General features: G+C 44.1%; 1 protein-coding gene across 1 annotated transcript in view; it reads left to right on the top strand.

Moving 5' to 3' along the window:
* Positions 1–22,711, top strand: part of ryr2a (ryanodine receptor 2a (cardiac)) — a 311,203-nt gene that overhangs the window by 62,755 nt on the left and 225,737 nt on the right. Inside the window, exons 4-8 of the mRNA XM_026177557.2 lie at positions 13,669–13,743; positions 13,971–14,049; positions 14,798–14,910; positions 18,749–18,848; positions 22,453–22,549. Of these exons, the coding sequence (XP_026033342.2) occupies positions 13,669–13,743; positions 13,971–14,049; positions 14,798–14,910; positions 18,749–18,848; positions 22,453–22,549 (464 nt within the window). The remainder of the gene's footprint in view (positions 1–13,668; positions 13,744–13,970; positions 14,050–14,797; positions 14,911–18,748; positions 18,849–22,452; positions 22,550–22,711) is intronic.

The raw sequence follows: 22,711 nt of genomic DNA, 5'->3' as shown, positions 1-22,711 counted from the left end.
GCTAACTTTCGCCTGCCTTCCTTAGTCCACATTTGGATCCTTCTTCGCTGTCCATCACTAAACATGAACACATTTCAAGTTCTATAAGATAGGTGTGGGTTTAAAAAATGTAGTTTGAATAATGCGATGTCGATTCATTCAATTTCGAATCGATTTTTAAACATAAATGTTAGTGCTGTCAGTGTTAATCTCGTTAAAATGACGTTAACGCCATAACTGCATTAACGCGGCAAATCTCTGTTAGCGAGTTAGCACGGATCGCCCTGTCCAAGGGGCTGCACGGCGTCAACGCATTAGCACGGTTAGCTAGTTATACATTAGTACCATGCAGCCCGATGCACGGGGTGATCCGCGCTAACTCTCTAACGGAGATTTGCTGCGTTAATGCAGTTATGGCATTAACATCATTTTAACGAGATTAACGCTGACAGAACTAATAAATGTATTTTGCCAGAAATGCCAGGATCTCAGGTTAAATCTCACGAAACTATTTCAACAACCACCAAAGAGTTAAAACAGGAAATGAGGTAAACAGTTCTGCAAAAACATGTAAAATTAAAGCGTGGAGCTCCCCGTTCACCCGACGGCACGTACACGGACATTCTGGATGGTGAAAGCTGACATCTCACAGATTCTGAAGCTGCAGGTTTCTTCACTCTCCGACCAAAATTGACTAAACCAGCAGCAAAAGAAGATCAACGCTACGCTTCAAATTTGATAAGCACTGTCATGCATTCTCTCTTACCTTTGCTTTTACTTCCTGCAGAACTCTCTCCCAGTGTATTTTCTGCATTATTCGCTTGCTTAGTATGCTTTGGTGCTTATTACGCACCAGTCTATCTGTTGTGTGCAGTGCTGTTGGCTGCTGCTCTTTTTTTTTTCAAAGATAACCTCTGACAAGAAAGCCTCATTTCTGCTGTTCAATACCTGTTCAAGAAATTTAAAGTTTTACAGATGATGCAAAACTGCAAAACACTTAGCCGTGTCTCTAATAAACCTCTGTTACTTTGCTCTGCTTCACTTCAGTAGCATCAGGCAATGTTCATATATTGATTCATGGTCTTCTTCAGTTTTCAGTTTTTTAACTACTGCAGAATATTTTAAAGCGGCTAGGTGCTATAAAAAGCCAGGCTAGGAAAATCTCCTTGATGTTTTTCTGTGTTTTATCCTCAGTTACTTTGACACAAAGGCATCTGCTGTGATGCTCACATCGCTGTCTCACAAGTGTCAGCTTTGTCTTTACACTTAGACATAAAAACATGGATATGTACTGATAAATCAGAATCAGAGTCAGAATACTTTATTAATCCCTATGGAAATTATTGGGTTACAGTTGCTCCAGGACAGTAACAGTAACAGACTAAACTATTTAAACAATACAAAATGTTACAGATTTTACAAATTTAGGAAATAGCACTAATATATACAAATCACTCAATTATAAATAAATATCAAGAATATTGACAAGAATATTACAGAGGCAGAATATATATGATTGACATTTGACTCTAACCTGTGAACTTTGTCATATGCTATTTTACTGCAGAGCATGTGCAAAAGGGTGTAACTATTGCAGTGTTTACAGTGTGTTAGATGGAGGAGTTGTACAGGGAGATGGCCACAGGCAGGAATGACTTCCTGTGTCGTTCAGTGGTGCTTTTTGGTAATCTCAGTCTCTCGCTGAACGTCCAGTCCAGTTTATTGTCTATGCATACTCCAAGGTATTTATAGCCCTTCACAATGTCCACGTTGACTCCTTAGATTGAAACAGGGGTCAAGAGTTTCCTGGTCTTCCTTGGTCTTTGCCACGTTGAGCTGCAAATGATTCTGCTCAGACCACATGTCAAAGGAGTCAACCACAGCCTGACTCATTACCCCTGATGATGCATCCAACCACCGCAGAGTCATCAGAAAACTTCTGAAGATGGAGGTCTCTGTGCTGTGGCTGAAGTCTGTGGTGTAGAGGGTGAAGAGGAAGGGGGAGAGGACAGTCCCTTGTGTTGCTGATCACCTTGTCAGACACACATTTGGGAAGACACACATATATTGGTCGTCCTGTCAGATAATCAACAATCCAGGACACCAGAGAAGCATCCACCTGCATCGCTGTTAGCTTATCACCCAGGAGGGTCGGCCTGATGGTGTGGAATGCACTGGAAAAGTAAAAAAAACCATGAACCTCACAAGTTCACATCTCACCAACTGGACGAGATGGGCGTAGACACACTTGAGCAGGTAGATGATGGTGTCCTCAGCTCCGAGGTGGGGTCGGTAAGCAAACTGAAGGGGATCCTGATGTGGTCTGACTGTGGGTCGGAGCTGCTCCAGGACGAGTCTTTCCAGGGTCTTCATGATGTGGGAGGTCAGTGCCACAGGCCTGTAATCCTGGGGGCCACTGGGACGTGGCGTCTTTGATACAGGGACGAGGCATGATGTCTTCCACAGCACCGGGACTCTGCAGACTCAGACTCAACCAGAACAGTTTATGAAAGACTCCACAAAGCTGGGGAGCACAGGCCTTGAGGACAAGCGGACTCACTCCATCTGGTCCCGCAGACCTACCTGAGTGGAGCCTCCTCCTTTGCTTCTGAACCTGGTCGTGAATGAAAGTGATAGTTTCCACTCCAGCTTTCTCCTGTAATTGTCCTTAGCCTCTCTGATCGTGTCCTTCAGTAACACCTGGACCTTCCTCACCTTCTCTTTTTGCCCCCTCTGAAAGCCCTCTTTTTGTCATTGAGGAGGGCTTTGATGTCCTTAGTCATCCACAGCTTGTTATTTGGGTAAAAATTAGCTGGGACAATGAAGCCTGTGCAGAAGTTTATGTGGTCAGTGATACACTCAGTGAGCCCATTGATGTTCTCACAGTAAGGTCGGCAGAGGGAGGAACGTAAACAGCCACCAAGATTACATGAGTAATGGGCAAATAATATGGCCTGAGTCTAACAGCGCACAGTTCAAGTCCGGGCAACAAACCAGTTCTTAGATTGTTATGCGGGCAGGGTTACACCAGCGGTTGTTAACGAGAATGGCAAGCCCCGCTCCTTCCTCCTCTACTTACTGCTCACAGCGCCGTCCCAGCAGCCCCGAACACTTTGGAAGACTTCCGCGGATGCGTTGTCGTCGGGAACATCCTGGCGCATCTGTGATTCAGTGAAACGCATCAAGCTACACTCCCGGTATTCCCTCTGACTCCGTGCTAGCGCTGTTAGCGCGTCCATCTTGTTTACTAGCGACCGAACGTTCCCCATTATAATAGACAGCAGACATGGTTTGTACCTCCTTCTCTCTTCGAGCCTCTGCTGTCTCACTGTCTCCTTCCTTCTCCTCTTCTGTCCTCCACGTCTGCATCCTCGCTGTGTTTTCCTCCAGATTTCATTTGGTACATCTGTGGGTCTGTCAACCAGCATCAGGGTGATCAGCTGATCTCTGGAGTAAACAGCCTGTGTGGTGTATAGGACAAATTTCAGGAGATTGAGGCAGACGAAGAGACATAACAGGGACATTTTTTAAGACGGAGCACCTTGAGAAATGACTGGTGTCCCTGCTTGCACTTATCTGCTGCAATGAGTAGAACCTTTTATTGCCAAACTTGAAAACTATTTATGTGTCCATGCATGATATGAATTCCAGCTATTGAACTACAGAAAATCAGTCTGTGGTTTTGAACTTTGCATCTGTGAAAATTGTGATTGACTTTCCCAGAATCAACAAGAACCAAAGTGCAAGATCAGCCAGATTGAATATTCAGTTCCCCATATGGCAGTGGCTATTAAACTGGAGATCTGGCTTCCAGTGAAGACAGGAGAACCAGAGAAAAATGCAGTACAAATGAGTTATAGTTCACTAATGCTGTCCCATTGTCCTTTATTTCATTGTTGTTATAAAATGTCTTGATGCATGTGCAATCATCCAAAAACTTGATGCTGTTCATGTGGATGTGGCGTTTTTAGTGGTAGAAACATCACTTCACTCATTCAAGTGAATTCTTCTGTCTAAGCAGGTTTCCCCAGCCAAACAGTACATTTGAATAATGAGTGAAACTAGCGCCACTGAGTGCACAATGGAATGTCAGGTCAGTTCCTTGAACATTAATCTGTAAATTGCCATGACCATTGATCAATGGCCAATAGTCGTTATGACTGCAGAGTCTTGGCCTGATGAGGTGGCTCGTCTGTGTTGTGCCATCTGCTTTGCCAGAGGTTCTTTGGTTTCCCCCGATGTATAAATCCTGCCAATCCTCCTGCACTTAACAGCGAACACTATGTTACTCTGTTTGTGTCGGGGGACCCGATCCTTGGGGTTTAAAAGTCAAAGGGACACTGTGTTTATAGAAAATGTGTTTCAACTGTTCCAATACTCCTGACACACACAAGGGATCACTAAGGGTGATCACTGATCACCACCTCCCTGTGAATGGTACTCATGGCCATTGATCAATGGTCATTGATCAGTGATCAACTGATCAGTGGTTGTTGGTCAATTGTCACAACAATTTGAATATTAATAATGAAGGAACTGACCTCCCAGCTCATTGTTCCTTCCGTGGTGCTAGTTTCAGTCATTATGCAAATGTAATGTTTATAATGTTGGGGAAACCTTCAGTCAGCTGAGACTGATGAAGTCACCTGGATGATGAGTGACAAGATGTTGTTATAAAATGTCCATAAAATTGTGGAACAGAGTGCATAATGTTTTGGTTTTTTTTAGCTTCTAATAAGAACAATTGCAGAAAAAGTTTGAGACTACAAATAGGTACATGTTTATACGGGTACATTTATTTTAAACACCAAAGCTATCAGAAGCTTTACACACAAAAAAAACTTATACAGGATGATTGGTTAAGCAGTGGAGCTTTGCTAAATAATGATTCCAAATGGCTTCAGCAAAATGACACTTCAGATAGCTAATTTCAGTGTTCCCTTTCAGCCAGACTTATAATACATTTGCAGAATGAGTCATGTAAAACTTGTACTGTAATGCTGAAGAGACCTGCATGCCTTTTCCCCTGATATATGCTTTTTGTGCAACTGTATTTTTACCTAAATGTCTACAACAAAGGTGACTAATTCTTGAAAATTATGACTCAAACTTTTATTAAATATCTGCTTTATTGAATCGCTACCTTATCGTGGTGGAGGGGTTTGTGTGTCACAGGGATCCCAGGGGCTATGTTGTCTGGGGGCTTTTGCCCCCTGGTAGGGTCTCCCATGGCAAATTGGCCCTGGGTGAGGGACCAGACAAAGAGCGATTCATAAGACCCTTATGAAAAGGACACCGAGGGAACAGTTTACCCTGCCCGGGATAGGGTTACCGGGGCCCCGCCCTGGAGCCAGGCCCGGGGAGGGTGCCCGAGGGCGAGCGTCTGGTGGCCGGGCCTTAGTCAATGGGGCCCGGCCGGGCACAGCCCGAAGAGGAGACATGGGCCCATCCTCCCGCAGGCCCACCACCCGCAGGAGGCGCCATAGGGGTCGGGTGCATTGTGTGCCGGGTGGCGGCCAGGAGCGGAGGCCCTGGAGGACTGACCCCCAGCTGCCAAGACTGGCAATAGGGACATGGAATGTCACCTCTCTGGTGGGGAAGGAGCCTGAGTTAGTGTGTGAGGTTGAGAGGTACCGGCTAGATATAGTCGGGCTCACCTCTACACATGGCTTGGGCTCTGGAACCAGTCTCCTGGAGAGGGGCTGGACTCTGTCTCAGTCTGGAGTTGCCCCTGGTGAGAGGTGGCGGGCTGGGGTGGGTATCCTAATATCCCCTCGGCTTGCTGCCGGTACGTTGGGGTTTTTCCCGGTGGACGAGAGGATTTGTTCCCTACGCCTTAGGGTCGGGGAACAGGTCCTGACTGTCATCTGCGCTTATGCGCCGAGTGGCAGCTCAGAGTACCCAGCCTGGGGGGGGGGGGGGGTGCTGGGGGGTGCTCGGCTGGGAGACTTCAATGCTCACGTGGGTAACGACAGCGAGACCTGGAGGGGCGTGATTGGGAGGAACGGCCTCCCTGATCTGAACCCGAGCGGTGCTTTGTTATTGGACTTCTGTGCTAATCACAGTTTGGCCATAACGAACACCCTGTTCGAACATAAGAGTGTCCATAAGTGCACGTGGCTCTAGGCCGTAGGTCGATGATCGATTTTGTAATCGTATCAGCAGATCTGCGACCATATGTTCTGGACACTCGGGTAAAGAGAGGGGCTGAGCTGTCAACTGATCACCACCTGGTGGTGAGTTGGATCAGGTGGCGGGGGAAGACGCTGGACAGACCTGGTGCACCTAAACGCGTAGTGAGGGTGTGCTGGGAACGTCTAGCAGAGGCCCCAGTCCGCGAGATCTTTAACGCACACCTCCGGCAGAGCTTCAACAGCATTCCGAGGGAGACTGGGGACATTGAGTCCGAATGGACCATGTTCAGCGTCTCCATTGCCGAAGCTGCTGCATTGAGCTGCGGCCGCAAGGTGGTTGGTGCCTGCCGTGGTGGTAATCCCCGAACCAAATGGTGGACACCAGAGGTGAAGGGAGCCACCAGGCTGAAGAAGGAGTCCTATCGGGCTTGGTTAGCCTGTGGGACTCCGGAGGCAGCCGACAGGTATCGACAGGCCAAGCGGAATGCGGCTCGGGCAGTGGCTGAAGCAAAAACTCGGGTGTGGGAGGAGTTCGGAGAGGCCATGGAAAAAGACTTTCGGACTGGCTCGAAGAGATTCTGGCAAACCGTCAGACGTCTCAGGAGGGGAAAGCGGTGCTCTACCTGCACTGTGTATAGTGCTGGCGGAGCGCTGCTGACGTCGACTGAGAAAATTGTCAGGCGGTGGAAGGAATACTTCGAGGACCTCCTTAATCCCACTGACACGTCTTCCAAGGAGGAAGCAGAGTCTGGGGATGAGGGGAATGACCCGCCAATTTCCGGGGGCGAGGTCACTGAGGCAGTTAAACAACTCCTTGGTGGCAGAGCCCCTGGTGTTGATGAGGTCCGCCCCGAGTTCCTGAAGGCTCTGGACGTTGTAGGGCTGTCCTGGTTGACACGCCTCTGCAATGTTGCGTGGAGATCAGGGGCAGTACCTGTGGACTGGCAGACCGGGGTGGTGGTCCCCATCTTTAAGAAAGGGGACCGGAGGGTGTGTTCCAACTACAGGGGGATCACACTCCTCAGCCTCCCTGGGAAAGTCTATGCCAGGGTGCTGGAAAGGAGAGTTCGTCCGTTAGTCGAACCTCGGATACAGGAGGAACAATGCGGTTTTCGTCCTGGTCGCGGAACACTGGACCAGCTCTTTATCCTCTCCAGGATACTTGAGGGTGCATGGGAGTTTGCCCAACCAGTCTACATGTGTTTTGTGGACTTGGAGAAGGCATTCGACCGTGTCCCTTGGGGTGTCCTGTGGGAGGTGTTGCGGGAGTATGGGGTGTCTGGCCCATTGCTACGGGCCATTCGATCCCTATACAACCATTGCAAGAGCTTGGTTCGCATTGCCGGCAATAAGTCGGACTCGTTTCCGGTGGGTGATGGGCTTCGCCGGGGCTGCCCTTTGTCTCCGGTTCTGTTCATAATTTTTATGGACAGGATTTCTAGGCGCAGCCAAGTGGCGGAGGGCTTTCGCTTTGGTGGCCTCAGAATCTCATCTCTGATTTTTGCAGATGATGTGGTTCTGTTGGCTTCATCGGGTGAGGGCCTCCAGCTCGCACTGGAACGGTTCGCAGCCGAGTGTGAAGCAGCGGGAATGAGGATCAGCACCTCCAAATCTGAGGCCATGGTTCTCAGCCGGAAAAGGGTGGAGTGCCCACTCCGGGTCGGGGATGAGTTCCTGCCCCAAGTGGAGGAGTTCAAGTATCTCGGGGTCTTGTTCGCGAGTGATGGGAGAAGGGAGCCGGAGATCAACAGACGGATTGGGGCTGCAGCTGCAGTAATGCGGACGCTGCACCGGTCCGTCGTGGTGAAGAGGGAGCTGAGTGTAAAAGCGAAGCTCTCAATTTACCGGTCGATCTACGTCCCTACCCTCACCTATGGCCACGAGCTGTGGGTAGTGACCGAAAGAACGAGATCGCGGATACAAGCGGCAGAAATGAGCTTCCTCCGAAGGGTGGCTGGCCTCTCCCTTAGAGATAGGGTGAGAAGTTCGGCCATCTGGGAGGGGCTCAGAGTAGAGCAGCTGCTGCTCCACATCGAAAGGAGCCAGCTGAGGTGGTTCGGGCATCTGACAAGGATGCCCCCTGGGCGCCTCCTGGGTGAGGTGTTCCAGGCATGTCCCACTGGGAGGAGGCCCCGGGGCACACCCAGGACACGCTGGAGAGATTATATCTCTCGGCTGGCCTGGGAACGCCTTGGTATTCCCCCGGATAAGCTGGAGGAGGTGGCTGGGGAGAGGGAGGTCTGGGCCTCTTTGCTTAGGCTGCTGCCCCTGCGACCCGGCCCCGGACAAAGCGGATGAAGATGGATGGATGGATGGATCTGCTTTATTCATGTGAACAGTTTTGTGGTGAATCAAATTTGGTAATTAGCTCTGAGTCTGATAAACTGTGGTAGACTGGCAACTTGGTACACAGTGCAGATGTAGTGGTATTAGTGGTATATTTTTCACACTCAGTAGGTATCAAGGCGAGAACCATGAAAAACAGACACAAACAAACACATGCACTTACAAATATAAATCTAGGCATATACTGACACATTAAGGCAACCAACCTGAACTGATTTCTGACACATCATGCATACAACACTGTAAAATTACAATCTAGCATCAATGTAAAGTATACTAATCTATATTTACTGCTGTTTGATTACAGCTAATAGTTACACTGTCACCCATTTTAGACACGGTAGATGTAACATCATTGGCGCTTTGTCATCAGGTTAAAATGAAGGTACTCTGTCAAGTTAGGTTGCACTGACAGAACAAGCCACAGCATTTGTGCGACACAGTCAAATTACACCATGTGAGATTTAACAGTAGTCCAGGTGCTTTATAATGCATGGTGTCACTTACCATGGCAACTATAGTTTCACAATTCCTTTAATAATCAGAGAAGCCAACAAAATGTATTCATCGTAATACTAGCATTTATGCTATGAACCTGCGCCTGGTGACCTCTCTGAAGTTCTCAGTATCACTTGCTGTTAGGTCTTTATCATTACTGTCTCAATGTTGTGGATAATGGTGTAAATTAAGTCTGACTTTGAAGAAGACCATAGGTTGATCCTTCTGCTCTTGAAGCAGCAGACATATAATAAACTCAGAAGACTTCTAGAAACAGCCCGAGGCAACAAACTTACTTCTGTTAATATTCTAACAATACTATCAAGATTTTAAAGATTAAAGTAGATATTGATATCACATTAATATCCATCGCATCATTTACTGCACATTAAATAAGTTCTTCCTAGGACTGCACTCTCAGCTCTCGGATGTTGTGTACTGTTAGCAATCAACAGTTTGTCTTTCTGTATCTGGAAGTCCCACAGGATCTTAGCTCAGTCATTCCTGACCACCCTGGGCTGGTATTCCATTTCCAGGCCATACTCGGCACAGATGTTTCTGTATATTATGCCGGCCACTTGGTTATGGTGCTCCATGTGTGGCCTGCCTGCTAGCATCTTACACCCTGCTGTTATGTGCTGGATTGTCTGAGGACCATCTTTGCACACCTGGGGTCTTGCCTGGTGTGGTAGATCCCAGTCTGTATGGATCTTGTGTTAAGAGCTTGTTCCTTTGCTGCCATGATTAGAGCCTCTGTGCTGTCTTTCAGTCCAGCTTTGTCCAGCCACTGGTAGGACTGCTGGATGTCAGCCACCTCCTCTATCTGCTGGTGGTAAATACCATGCAGGGGCCTGTCCTTTGATGATGGTTCTTCTCTTTGCTCCTCTTTTTTCTCGGGTTTCTGCTGCCTGAGGTATTCACTAATCACAAAGTCAGTTGTGGCCATCTTCTGATGTACTCATGAATGTTGGTTGGCTCATCCTGGACAGTGGTTCTGCTGCTCACCAGTCCTTAGACTCCTTCCTTTCTCTTAGCGCACCATCTCAGGGTGCTGGATTTGGGGTGAAACCCTCCAAGAATGGCGAGGAGCTTCCTTGTCTTGATGTCAGTGGCTTCTATCTCCTCCTTTGGCCAGCTTATTACCCCAGCAGGGTGCCTGATCACCGACATAGGTGATCAAGTACAGGACATAGGTGTTGATTGTCTGGAACTTCTTTTATCTATTCAGCTGACTCCTCAGGACTTCCCTTACCCTCTGCAGGTATTTACTGGCCTTCTTATTAGTGCACACTGTCCATGTAAATGCAATAGTCTGAAAATAGGGCAGATGAGTTGCCACCATTAAAACAATGATTCCGCTTAAAATAAAGCACTTGCTTTTACTGACCCCTAATAAACCCTCTCTTACTTTGTTTAAATCACAGAAAAATTACGAGTCTTTCAGTTCCTGTTTTACAGCTGCTGTCACTGGTGGGGAAAGTGCAACCCTTCCCTGTTTTTTCCTGCAGGATGGCGTGCTAATGAGGCGGTGGTCCCCAGATGACACCAACAAAACGTACATTTTTATGGAAAATAAACCATCACAGATAAGTCTAAATATTCTACAAAACCCAAAGCACAATGGTGGTCTAGCACTAGCACATTTTTATCACTACTTCTTATCCAATAGATTGCTACATGTTTCAAAATGGATTAAACCAAGCTCATATTAGACAGGGCTTGGCTGGACCTAGAATAAGCATTCTATGGACAAGTAAAAATATCTCATTTGCCAATTGTAAACTCCAATATTAAGCATCAAAACTGCTTTAAAAGCCTTAACATATCTTAATCTTAAAAATTAAGTCTTCACTGTCAAGCTTGTGGGAGAAACAAGACCCAAATGCAGTACTTCCTGAGAAGCGACAGTGAATTTATTTACAGTGAAGAAACAAGCAACGACGTGCGAAGCAGTATCAAAAAACGTGGTTCCCTCCATGATGATTTCCCAGCTCCCATGCAGTGAATCCCTCTCTCGATCTGTGGCGCTCAAAAATCCATTCAGAAATATTTGCAAGTGGTGCACGGCTCTCTCGACACTCTCCCGATTGTTGTCCTGGCTAAACAAGACACGATAATTGGGTGACTAACCACGACGAAGGACAAGGGATCTTTCACCATAGCACTGACTGACTGTTCAGGCACTGTGTCATTCAATGATCCAGTGTTGGCTGAAGTCCAGCCATTATGTGAAATAGTGTGCCTGTGATGAGAATCATCGTCAGCAGGTGAGTATGATTGCCAGCGGGTGTGGCTGGCTTCAGGGTAGGAAAACTGTCCAGGAAACAATGGGATCAAAACAAAGCAGAAAAGGCAGGTTGACTGGGAAGGACTGGAGGACCATGGCATTCACTTATCCCATGTAAACCAGCACCCATTTGGAACATTCCATATACTTGTCAGAGAAAGAAAATATTACAATTGTCATCGTGGCATGAGAAAGGGGTAAAAAACAGTAAGGAAAGTTCCATATCAAACTATAGAATCAGCAACAATACCTTTCTTTAATATAAGTAACTAAAGTCCATAATACAGGAAAAATTTAATCCCAATCAACTGAATCTAGAAATACCTACTTGGTCCCACAATTTTTAAATATCAGCACCCTCAAATGCCTATTGCCCAAAATTATAAGCTATTGTTTAAAACTGATGAATCAATATCCCTCCAAACCATCAATTGGGAGCAAGATCTTTCCATAAATCCAGATAAAAGATTCTGGACACGATACGCTTAAACACCTTCAGAAAAGCCCAACTTACAATTTGTACAATACAAAATTCTCTACAGAGCACACTATAGAGGACAAAGGTTGTTCCAAATGGGCCTTACATACTCAGACAAATGTGCCCATTGCAAAGACAACTCTGCTGAGAACTATATGCATGCTATATGGTCCTGCACACCTGTCAAAAGGCTCTGGATATGTGACGACGTGGTTTAGCTGCTGGATCCCAACCTCACCCAAGCTGTCCATCTTAGGGGGAAAAAGTGAACTAGATAAGTAAACACATCACATATGTTCCTTATGGATTGCTAAGAAAACTTTTCTCATGAACTGGAAGTCAAAAAACAGCTTATGCATTAATCAATAGAGAAATTTAATTCTAGATCACATCAGTCTGGAGACAATGTCTGCCTCCTCAAAAAAAACCCCAAAACTGATTTAATTTGTTTCTGCGTTTTGGAGATGAGGGTGGTTCCCATTATTCAGAAGGGGGACCAGGGGGTGTGCTCCATCTATAAGGGGATCACACTCCTCAGCCTCCCCAGTAAAGTCAATGCCAGCGTGCTGGAAAGGAAAGTTCGTCTGTTAGTTGAACCTTGGCTACAGGAGGAACAAAGTGGTTTTTGTGCTGGTCGCAGAACACTGGACCAGCTCTCTACTCTTGAGGATACTGGAGGGTGCATGGGAGTTTGCCCAACCACTACATGTATTTTGTGGAAATGGACAAGGCATTTGACCGTGTCCCTAGGGGTCTCCCGTAGGAGGTGCGTTGGGATCATGGGGTGTCTGGCTCGTTGCTACGGTCCGTCCTGATGAAGAGAGAGCTGAGTGTTAAAGTGACGCTCTCCCAGGGTCCCAGGGGTGTGTTACTGTTAGAGGCCAGAGTAACCTGTAAGAGCTGCTTATACTGATGTAGATTTTGACCTACAGTACATGGAATACAAGTATACATGATAACCTGTATTATTATTATTACATCATTCAAAGGGTAGTGGCCTACCTTTTGAATGATGGTCATCACTAATGATACCCAGTTAGTTGCCAAGTGCACAGATTTAGAGGTGAGCTGCTGATAATGGGTGTGGCTGAGGGGAGGGCTTGATCGGAGGCCCACCCTGGCAAGCACGCTTTCAGATGAAGCAAGATTGACATCAGCAGGAAGCAGTTACAGCTTGGCAGGTCTCCTCCCCGGCTCCATCCAAGCTCTTTTTGCCTACTGGATAATACTCATAGGGTCAAAGACTTGGACTTTTTAAACAGAGAGCCGGCTCCAGTCCTTCCTGTACTGAGGGTGCCTGGTCAAAATCCAACAGCTCTCAGGCCCTGAGTAGTCTGAGCTACTTTTGTGGACTTCACAATATCAGGCATATAGTTTTTTGATATATCCATCACAAATCAGAGAAATTGAGAACAATAGCAGTGAACAAAATATAATGAAACGTTTTTGTTATAAGAAGAATTTCTTTTTCAAAATAATTTGATAATTTTTGCATTCATTGGCTAGTGGAGGGTTGCAGACTCAGAGCTGTGCACTGTGGCCCAGACATGTGGGATGTGGTTGCCTGCTCAAGTGTCAAGAAAAACCCCCCACGTGTCATATTCTAAGCAGCAATATAACTGTTAGACCAGAAAAGACACTCTGAATGTGAAGCAGGTGTTAGCAGTGAGTCCATCGGCTCAGTGCCCAAGTCATTGTTTCATTTGAAATCAATAGAATATTGTAATTACGCCATGAGCTAAGGATGGAAAGATGGCCGTGACGTAGCAATGATTACACTTCTACAAAGGGTACCTCTAAGCTGCTATGAAACATCTTGTTTTTCTTTATATAAAGCCAAAATTTTATTTCTGCCTGTGTCTATTGTATTGGCAGCTTTAGCTCTCCTGTTTATTGACATGTGTGCTTTAACGTTCTGTGTTGTTGTCTTTCAATAATTCTCTCAGATGGCCCAGGGAGGAGGTCATAGGACTCTACTGTATGGACATGCTGTGCTCCTGCGACACTCTTACAGTGGAATGGTCAGTGACACAGACTACATCTAAAAACATAGTGCAAAAAGATCCTTTTATCATGAATGTTGTAACATAGTTGGGAATAAGAAAAAGAAAAGCCTTTCATTCATCCCTCTGCTAAGGCACAATGTTTAAATGTTCACGCACAGTTCTAGAGGTTCAGTGAATGTACTGTCATTTCTTGATAATTTGATTGATAAAATCATTTTATTTATTTGTGTTTCTCTGTTTAGTACCTGTGCTGCCTGTCCACCTCGCGTTCATCCACAGACAAACTGGCTTTTGACGTGGGGCTGCAGGAGGATACCACAGGTATTTATGTTTTGTACAAATATCTGCACCACCGCTAAACGAAATGAGCGTGTCTCATTTAAAAGCTAAAACAATGGAAAACGATAATAAATAAAAACACTTCAGATAGTCCTTGTTGTGTAACACTGTAAAATATCCAGCCTGGCCCAAGTGAAAATATTTGACTGCTCACACGATTGCATATAATCCAAAAAGTTGACTTTCTTTAAAAATTCACCAGTTGTGAATTTTGGATAAAGGAGTGTTACGCAGAGTGTAAACATCAACTAGCTTCAACAAAATAAAGTTGCTATATGTTAAATATCATATACACCCCCCACACCCTCCTGTATAGCTGTATTAGCGAGAACAAGTTCAGCAAAACGTCTGTTTTGTGTGTCATGCTGCTGTTTGCTTTTAGTTTCTTGACATCATTACTGGAATGAAACTCGGTATTATTATAGAGTCTGACTGCTGATAAATGAAAGCTGCTGTGGAGAAACATAATGCACCACACCGAGATCTACTGTCTGCCTTATTGCTGAGCTCTCTTTTTAAAAGTCATGGAAATTACAACAGTTTCAGGGTTGAACCAAAGTGGTGCACACCCAGCAAGGAAATGGACACAAGTTTGTTTTTCATGGACACATCGCTGCTTTATCTCCTGTAATACTGATGATGATGATGATGATGATGATGATGTGTGTGTGTGTGTGTGTGTGTGTGTGTGTGTGTGTGTGTGTGTGTGTGTGTGTGTGTGTGTGTGTAGGCGAGGCATGCTGGTGGACCATCCATCCAGCATCAAAGCAGCGCTCGGAGGGAGAAAAGGTTAGAGTGGGAGATGATCTCATCCTGGTCAGCGTCTCCTCTGAAAGATATCTGGTCAGTAGCAGCTGTGTGTGGGAACATGCCAGCAAAGATGAACTCAGATCTTGATGTTGCTTGCTTTCTTTCTTCATGTGGCAAGACGTGTCCTAGTACTAGTAGGATTTACAAATTATATTTACAGCAGGCAAAATAAATATTGAAGACATCACCTATTTTCTAAAAAAATATATTTCTAAAAGTGCTGTCGACAGAAATTCTCAGCAGAAGTCAGTCACATCCCATCCAATCTGTACATGCCAAGAGAAATCAAACCATAGATGTCAATAAATTAAGTTTTGCGTAATAATAAAAATTGACACAGTCTTTAGTTCTTTCCATAGATTTTCAGCTGGATTCAGGTCAGGTGATTGGATTCTAGCAGCATCATCGTCTCATTGTCCTGTGTGAAACATCCTTATTTAATGTTCATCATCCTGGTAGATGGCAGCAGATTTTCTTTTTTTAATCAGTTATATGAGGCATGCTAGTGCCATATGATGAAGAACTGCCCCATACCATGATACCTTTAGCAGTTTAAAAATTCTTCTGTAACCAGTACCTTCATGAGAGAGCTCACTGGTTTTACCCATCATGAGATGTTTCATGTATGACACCTGTATTTGTATAGCACTTTACTTAGTCCCTATGGACCCCAAAGCGCTTTACACTACATTCAGTCATCCACCCATTCACACACACATTCACACACTGGTGATGGCAGCTACATTGTGGCCACAGCCACCCTGGGGCGCACTGACAGAGGTGAGGCTGCCGGACACTGGCGTCACGGGCCCTCTGACCACCACCAGTAGGCAACGGGTGAAGTGTCTTGCCCAAGGACACAACGACCGAGACTGTCGGAGCCGGGGCTCGAACTGACAACCTTCCAGATTACAAGATGAACTCCCAACTCTTGAGCCACGATCGCACCTTGGTAATGAGACGTCTCTTTATAGGCCATCAGCTGGAACCAGCTGAAAATAATTTGCACCAAGTGGCAGGATTGCTGTTTAATTACTGATAGATTTCAGCAGTTCCATGCCTTTTTGTGCCTCCCTTTCTTCATGTGTTCAGTACGTTTTCCCCATGTCATTTCTCCTTATTACACAAAATGTAATTCATCATCATCTGTCATCATCATTTATTTATTTATATAGCACTTTAAAAACACACCTGGTAGACCAAAGTGCTGTACAATACTAACATGCACATAGTAATAAAACCAGATGTAGCAATAAAAAAATAATAAATAAATAAATAAATAAATATCAGTTACCCACAGAGTTAAAAGCCAGAGAATAAAAATAGGTTTTTAATAAAGACTTAAAAACTGGCACTGATGCAGCCTGTCTAATATGGAGAGGAAGGTTATTCCAAAGCATCGGCGCTGCAACAGAGAACGCTCGGTGTCCTCTAAGTTTCAGCCGTGACTTTGGGACCGAAAGCAGCAACTGCTCAGCTGACCGAAGGGAACGAGTGGGGCTTCAACAAGTCAGACAAATAAACAGGTGCCAGACCATTTAGAGATTTAAAAGCCAATAAAAGGACTTTAAAACGGATCCTGAATTCAATTGGAAGCCAGTGTAAAGAGGCCAAAATCGGAGAGATGTGATCAAATTTTCTTCTGCCAGTTAAAAATCGCGCCGCAGCATTTTGCACTAATTGCAAGCGTGACAAAGTGCCCTGCCCAACCACTGTTAAAAGAGAATTGCAATAATCTAAACGTGAGGTAATAAAGGCATGAATAACGCTTTCCAAGTCACGCTTGGAAAGAAAGGGCTTAACCTTTGATAAACGTCTGAGGTGATAAAATGCTGATTGTACAGAAGTGCAGAATCAATTTTAACTCCGAGATTTGTGATCGAACTCTTTAGTTGGGAAGTCAAAGCTGCAAGATCAACATCCGGAGTATGAGAAGAACGATTTGGGCCAAATAAAATTGCTTCAGTCTTCTGATCATTAAAATTTAAAAAGTTTTTTGCCATCCATGCTTTGACATCAGTAAGGCAGTCAAGCAGAGGTCCAGTTGGGAGACTATCAGAATGACTAAAAGGTAAATAGAGCTGGCAGTCATCTGCGTATAGATGTAATGGCACTTTATGCTTTCGGAAAATTGCGCCAAGAGGCAAAAGGTACAGTGAAAACAATAATGGCCCAAGAATAGATCCCTGTGGCGCACCCCAAAGCAGAGGGGCCACAGAGGATGAAGCTACATAAGAGATAGGACTTTAACCACAAAAGTGCCGAACCAGAAATTCCCACACAGTGCTGTAAGCAGGAGATCAGCAAATCGTGATCCACTGTGTCAAATTGTGTCAGAAAAATTCCTTCAAAATAAATGTCTTATTTGCCACCGATCTGGCGTTAATTAATCCCAACCTGAGAGGAATTTGCTCGGGAGCTTCCGAGGCAGCAACAACCAGATCCACAGGTCGGAGGTTTGTTCGGTCCACTCCACGCCAACGCAGATGTCGGAGAGGAGAGGGTTTTGCAGAACCCTTCTCAAGAGATCCCACAACAGGAACCAAGCAGGAGTCCACCGGGTCCAAAGCACGCAACGGCACCAAGAGTTGCGGGCAGGATCGACAAATTGAGCAAAGCTCATGAGGAAAACAAGAGATCCTGAGTCTCAGTTTGACAAGGCGACCTTCACGGTTACCCCGTCTCCTGCGTCGCTTCCGCACATCCAGTGGCAGTGGTAAGGAGCGCCAGTGAGGTGGTGTTACTTCCAAATCAGGAGGCAGAAAGCCTTGGTTGTCATTTCCAAACCAAGCTAAAGCTTGGGTAGATAAGCCTATTTCCTATAATGTCTGGCGATCATAAAACAATGTAGGGCTGACATGTTGCACAAAATTGACTAAAAACAATAAAATAAAACAAATAGTAGAGAGCGATAGAGCATGCCAAACACACAGGCGCCATCTTCCTTTCTATTGATCTAAAGAAGATTCATGGACATCTTCTTTGCATCTTTGTATTGGATGGGTTGTTGCCAACATCTGGTGATAATTTCATGTCAGTAGCACCTTTATAAATACATTTACTGTAGAAAAACAATAAGATAACAGTGTTTATACTCTGGTTAATAACTGGTTTACAGACCGTTATCTGCACAGTTATTGTAAAGATGTAACTGGTGTTTATAACACTAGTTTTAAAAAGAGTATAAGGTTGTGTAGCGTTGGCATACAATCACAAGAGACTGCAAATACTTTCCAATTTTATTCACTATTTTATTGGGTCTTTTTTTGAGGTTTAGGCAACAAAACTACTTCCAGTTTCTGTGTTTTTATCTGTTGTACAGTGTCCTTGGGTGCTTTGAAAGGCGCTATTTTTAAATAAAATGTATTATTATTATTAGTTATATTATAATTATTTATTAAATGTATAGTATTTGTTGTATTCATCATTTATTATTAAAGTTATAGATTGGATTGTAATATTATATGACAACTGAGAAATCTGCACAAATAATGTGATCATGTCACAAATCTCAACACAGTTGGGAAATAAATGTTTCCTTTGGGACCCGTGGGTGCCAGATGAAAGCTGAAGGGTCTCTATGCCTGTGTGACTCGGCCCGAAATCATTCTGCAGCATCTTGCTCTCCATTGGCTCTGCTTTCCTTTTCCCTCTCTATATATTTAAAACACTTACTTTATAGAATATAAAACTGTACCTCTAATCCTGTACTGTGAAAGTATCTGAATAATCACATAATCTCATGAATCAGGACTGATTTGCTTTTCCTACTGTCTAACTGGTGTTTCTGATTTGGAAATACTTTCTGTATATATTTCAGTGTGGTGTGTCAGTAAATAGTTCAAACATGACTCACGTCTGTTTCCTGTAGCACCTGTCCTATGGTAATGGCAGTCTCCATGTCGATGCAGCCTTCCAGCAGACACTGTGGAGTGTGGCTCCCATCTGTTCTGGGAGTGAAGTAGCACAAGGTATCCTTATCTCTTTCTCTCTCTCTTCTTTTTTCTTCCTTTTTTGCAGTTTTACCTTTGTTCAGAATATAAAGAATATAAAATATAAAATATATATAACAACAACCAAAAATAAATCGAACAATAATCTGACCCTTAAATAATCTGTATTCTCAAAAAAGGGACAAGTATATAGCATAAACCCCATCCATGCACAGTTCATGTGTTGTAACAGTCGGCTTATATACGAGCCTGTCATAGTTGGACTTATCAGGTTTTTCTGTAGAAGACAGTTTATTAAAGTTTAGCTGCACTGAAAACAAATATTGTCATCTTTTCAACAACTTAAGAAGTTTTTACTTACATTCTTAAACAGACGTCAATAGCAAGAGTCAAAATGCTTTATTTCCACCATATAGCTGCGATATACTACCTGGATTACCGCTGTCCAATTATGTAGTCACAGTTACTCCAAGACTGTAAGAACAGTAACTAAATAAAACAATATATTACAAGTTGGAAATGATAACAACATGACTCTAATAGATACAAATAGCTCTCATTATAAATATCCCTCTATATTACACTAATTAAATATAAATGGTCGACATAGAGGTGCGCGTTTTATCATACTGTACTGTTACTGCCTCGGTAGAGGATGTGCAATTAGTAAGGATGTGCAACTATTGCAATGTGTACTTGTGCTTTAGATGGAGGAGTTGTACAGGAATGACTTCCTGTCTTGTTCAGTGGTGCATTTTGGTCATGTCAGTCTCTCACTGAGCATGCTCCTGCGACTGGCCAGCACATCATGGAGTCGGTAGGAGGTATTGTCCTTATCTTGGACTCTCCAACACCATCTTAAGAGAGTCCAGCTCCATCCCCACAATGTTACTTGGTTTGGGGATCAGTTTATTGAGTCTGTTGGCATCCACAACCTCCAACCTGCTTCTCCAGCATACAGCAGCACAGAGGATGGCACTGACCACAACAGACTCATAGACAATCCTGAGCATTGTCCGTCCGACAGATATTAAAAGAGTAGAGTGCAGCGGTGTTTTCAACCCATTTCAGTTTGTTGTCAGTGTGTACTCTTCTACTCTGTGGATCCCCCCTTTGGCCACCCTATGGCACCCAATGGTAAATAGCTACAGACGGATTCCACCTCAGAGATCTGCTACCATCTTGCCTTCTGGCTACTCTTCAGCTCAGCCAGAAAACAGCCCAACTGGAAAGTCAAATACAAGCATTCAAACGAACTTAAACTAAAACGTCTGTTCTCGAACATCTCCTATTGTCCACTCTGTATTCCCATTTCAGTAGGTTAAATCAGTTCTTTACCACCTATTCAGTCTGAGCAGTCCAGCTACTATCATCTGGGTCCTTATGCCAGTCCTAATCAACCCGCACTTATTCCAGCTGCTTATCATGTGGAGCTGAGAACTGGTTCTTGTAAAGAACCTGATTCCAGTTTGTGTGGCGAGGAGGAAAATAGCGTACTGCACTACTAATGGAATTGCTAAATTCTTATCAGTATTCCTATCCCTAGCTTACAACCTGGATAAAAACATTATTCCTATAATTCCCATTTTGGGACCTCATGATCACATAACTCTTCAACATCTACAGTTACTAATACATCAATATATTACTTACTGTGCTCATGTTAAAGCAATAACAATGGATCAGTCACCAACAGGAAGCCAGCAGACCTCAAAGATCCTGTGATGTTGTTCACATTAAACCCTGTCCATCCGTGTCACGCCCTGCAGTTTAAAGCATGGCCTTCCATTTGGCAAATCTTCAGCAAACCTTCTTTACTTTACCCAGTCCCCACCAAACTGTTCAGATCTGCATCTCACTTTTTATAAACCATTTAGTAAATATTATCAACAGCTCTCTACAGTCTGGCAGGTTCCCTGTGTCACTTATATGTACTGTAATCTATTGGTACTGTAATCTATTGGTACTGTAATCTATTGGTAATTAATAATTGCAGACGTATGTCTAATCTTTTACTCCTCAGCAAAGTATCTGGAAAATCGTTTCAACTCACAGTCTTAATGATAAGTAGCAGTCATGATTCAGAGCTCATCATAACACAGAAACAGCTCTTACTAAACAGTTATTACTGATGAACAGGAGGATCAACAGTGATTCACAGAGAGTTTCAGTTCTTCCTGATGTCTCTGCTGCTTTCAACACTGTTGACCATGACAACCTAATTCAAAGGCTTTGTGACACTGTTGGTTTAACAGGTCAGGTTCTTGATTGGCTCCCATCAAAATCAAAGGTTAAAAACTGAAAATTCAATCAGAGTTTCTCTAGGGTCAGTCCTTGGTTTATTTAATCGTAAATGGACTGGTTCTTCTGTAACGCTTTTCTAATTTACATACTCATAGTTATTTATACAACATGCCTAAAACAAGCACTTTTTTCTTTCTGCTGTCTGACATTCACACTCCAATGGATGCTCCAGAGAGGAACATGGGTTGTTATCTTCAAAATGACACTGAGAAAGTGGATCCTGTTCATATTGAGTAGATTAGTTCTAGTTCAATTCAATTGAGCTTTATTTATAAAGCACCAAATCATAACACCAGCTGCCTCAAGGAGTTTTATATTTTGAGGTAAAGAACTTACAATATTACAGAGAAAGCCCCAACGAGCAGATGACCCCCTGTGAGCAAGCACTTGGTGACAGTCTGAATGAAAAACTCCCTTTTAACAGGAAGAACCAGGCTCAGGACGAGGCAGCTACTGGTGAGATTATTAGAATAGCTTATCACAATGCTCTGTTTGCAGCACTCCCCAAATCATTAGTAGGACGTCTTCAGCTCATTCAGTTCTATTCATTTGGCTCCAGGGCAATATAGAATTACCTTTAAAATTCTTCTATTAGTTCTATTAGTCCCCCCGCCCCAGTACATCTCTGATTTGCTCACTGTCTACAGCCCAGTCAGACCTCTCAGGTCATCAGGTTCAGATCTTTTAACTGTTCCCAGAATCAGATCACAGTCTGCTGAGAGTGCTTTCTGTTATTGTGGTCCTGTTCTTTGGAACAAGGTGCTTGCTGACCTCTGTTACATCTATTACTATATCCACAAACAGACTGAAAACCTTTCTTAATAATTCTCTGTCTAGATTTTACCAAGTAGGGTGCAGTAACGTCAGTCATCTTTTTTCAGTATAACACCTCTATACAAAATGCTGTGGAGCTTTTCACAATTTTGTATCTGTAACCAAATTCTCATTTTTGTGGGACGTCCAGAAATAGTTCATGATTCACTTTTTCACCGACGCTGATGTTTTGAGTGCCATTGTTTGAAACATAGCTGTTTTTCATTTGGACAAGTATTTCTACTGATCTTTATATATCTGAACAGGGGTGTTTCAGAAATATAAAGATCAGTTGCTGCCTTCCCACGTCAGGTTCATCCGAATACTCAAATGAGTTTCAAAAATAGCAACGCATGCAAGATAGCAGGTGTACTGCTGCTTTTTTGTCATTTCTCTGGAGAATTATGTATCAAGTTTCACCCTCTGATCTGCCCTCCTATCTGCCCCTTTTATCTCCATTCATTTAATAAAAAAACAAAAATCCTCACCCTTTGCTTTCTTTTAGGTTTCCTTATTGGAGGAGATGTTCTGCGCCTACTTCACGGTCACATGGACGAGTGCCTAACAGTTCCTTCTGGGGAGCATGGAGACGAGCAAAGGCGGTAAGGTGCAAAGCTTAGTGGTGCTACTGCTCTGAAATAATTCAGTTTACGCACACACACAGAGAGTCTTAACCTTCCTGTATAAGTTACCTTGAGATGACATATGCTATGATGCTGTCTGTGCAAGAGAGAGAGTCAGAGTGGATTCGAACCCACTCTCAG

Source organism: Astatotilapia calliptera, chromosome 8, assembly GCF_964374335.1.
Source record: "Astatotilapia calliptera chromosome 8, fAstCal68.1, whole genome shotgun sequence".
NCBI lineage: Eukaryota > Metazoa > Chordata > Actinopteri > Cichliformes > Cichlidae > Astatotilapia > Astatotilapia calliptera.
This window is presented reverse-complemented; position numbering and strand designations above follow the sequence as displayed.